Source organism: Cornus florida, unplaced genomic scaffold (genome assembly GCF_030987335.1).
Source record: "Cornus florida cultivar Cherokee Brave unplaced genomic scaffold, ASM3098733v1 CherokeeBrave_3.0.0_Hap2_Chr04, whole genome shotgun sequence".
NCBI classification, from domain to species: Eukaryota; Viridiplantae; Streptophyta; class Magnoliopsida; order Cornales; family Cornaceae; genus Cornus; species Cornus florida.
Genome location: NW_026775574.1, coordinates 63192111 through 63194025, shown reverse-complemented (window position 1 = coordinate 63194025; position 1915 = coordinate 63192111). Strand labels below are relative to the sequence as shown.

At 38.5% G+C, this 1915-nt stretch overlaps 1 protein-coding gene across 1 annotated transcript; it reads right to left on the bottom strand.

Annotated features, from left to right (window-relative positions):
- Window positions 1-484: 484 nt before the first annotated feature.
- Window positions 485-1357, bottom strand: LOC132305033 (disease resistance protein At4g27190-like). Its single transcript, XM_059802718.1, has one exon. The coding sequence runs from the start codon at window positions 1355-1357 to the stop codon at window positions 485-487; it is 873 nt and encodes a 290-aa protein (XP_059658701.1).
- Window positions 1358-1915: the final 558 nt, after the last annotated feature.

Genomic DNA, 1915 nt, shown 5'->3' with positions numbered 1-1915 from the left:
TAAATGTTCTATCCCCTTACAATGTTAACTCCAAGATACTTCAAGTCTAGAAACCCCTCACCATCTCTGTCCTGACTCACATTCTTTAAAATTTCCAGTTCTTCTAAGCATAGCACTTCAGCTTTCTCCATCAAAATTTGAATCTCCCTCTTCAAAGGAATTCCCTTTAGTTTCAATATCTTTGTTGCAGTTGCCGAAATTTTTCTAGATGAAGTGCGGTCAAAAGCAATAAAGTGTAATCCCTGGCCAATGGATATTTGAAATCTGATTAATGATTTAGACAGGAGGTCATTGATGGGTAATAACTTGTCATTTGGCACATCAACTTGTAAACTGATTAAGTGAGTCAATGAGTTTAGTTCAACCAGGCTTGCATTGCCTTCAATCTCCCATTGTCTAAAGCTTGTAACGTGAAATTCCTCGAGCTGGGATAGACTTGATATGACACTTGGAAGGATTTGGAGCTTTACAAAGCTTATCACATTCAACGAGCCTTTCCTATATCCAGAGTCATTCCTATATCCACGTTTAAAAAATTTAGAATGCTTAGTATCTCAAGTTTTTGTAACTCCTTGAGAAAAGCCATGGTCACCAATTTGCAGTTGTACAGCCGTAACATCCAAAGATTTTGAAGTGACGATATTGGTACTGTCGAGATGCACATGCCACGCAAATGTAAAACTTCAAGCTTCTTCATCCCTTCAAGAAAGCTACTCGGAACTTCTGATAAACCACCGACGCATTCCAGCATTAACGTGCGCAGTTCCGGACATTCTGAATCAACGGGAAGCACAAAATCCTTGTTGAACCTTAATGAGATTCCTCTACATCTTTTACCTTCATCCTCCTCGGGCCACTTTTCCACACCTACTTTCACTAGATACATGACTTCTTCTTTTGATGAAATTGATATAGTCACATCTCGAATGACATCATGCATTTTCACGAAGCTTTCGTTTCTACCTTCTAATAGCAGAGAATATTTCTTGAGGGTATCGACGATTACATGAGCTCTATCCCTAGTTGTTTTCATTGTATCCACGCCTTCGAGAAGCCTCAATCCAAATCCATAGCTCACCAAGTCATTAATAGAAATCTCAGCAACTTCTCCGAACAAACAACAAAGCAAAAAAATTGACTTCGCATCAATTAGTTCCAGATACTTGTAGCTTAACTCTATGCGTGAATAGAGTTTTGCTTGCATTCCTTCAATGTTCTTTGCCATGGACTTTCTCAATTGTTCAAGTGCATCTTCCCATATATGCTTCCTCTTATCCTTTAATGCTCCTCCAACTACAAGTATTGCCAAGGGCAAACATGCACATTCTTTACACACCGCTTCCGCTACAAGACGCATTTCATGAGATTTGATAGAATCTCCCACCTTCTTCTCGAATAGGGACCATGCTTCATCTTCCGATAAGAGTCCAATTTAAAAGTTTTCATTTTCAAGAATCCCCATATTTTTACACACATCTTGACGCCGAGAGGTGAATAAAATTTTGCAACCCTTGGCATGATCATTGGTAGCTGGAAATCCTATGTCCTCCAACTTAATTTTATCATTCCAAATATCATCGACCATTACAAGGATCTTCTTACCACCTTTTAATCTATTGAGTAGCAGATCCTTCCTCGCTTCTTCAGATTCTTTATCTAATGTCAAATTCAAACCTTCTGCAAGTTTCTGTTAAATTTCTTTCAGATTTGGATTCTGGGTGAAAACTATCGCAGCAATCTCATCAAAAAGCTGATCTTTTTCATCTTGTTGGGTAACTTCCTTCATCATCCTTGTTTTTCCAACACCTGGGATTCCATGTATCCCATTCTTGTAATTCCGATCATCTTTAAGTGCCTTCATGATGTTCTCAAAAACCAACTCCCTAGATTGAAAATTCTCATAGTTTACGCCGTA

Coding starts and splice junctions, on each gene's coding strand:
- LOC132305033 (XM_059802718.1), bottom strand. CDS start 1,357: ATGCGTCTTGTAGCGGAAGCGGTGTGTAAAGAATGTGCATGTTTGCCC.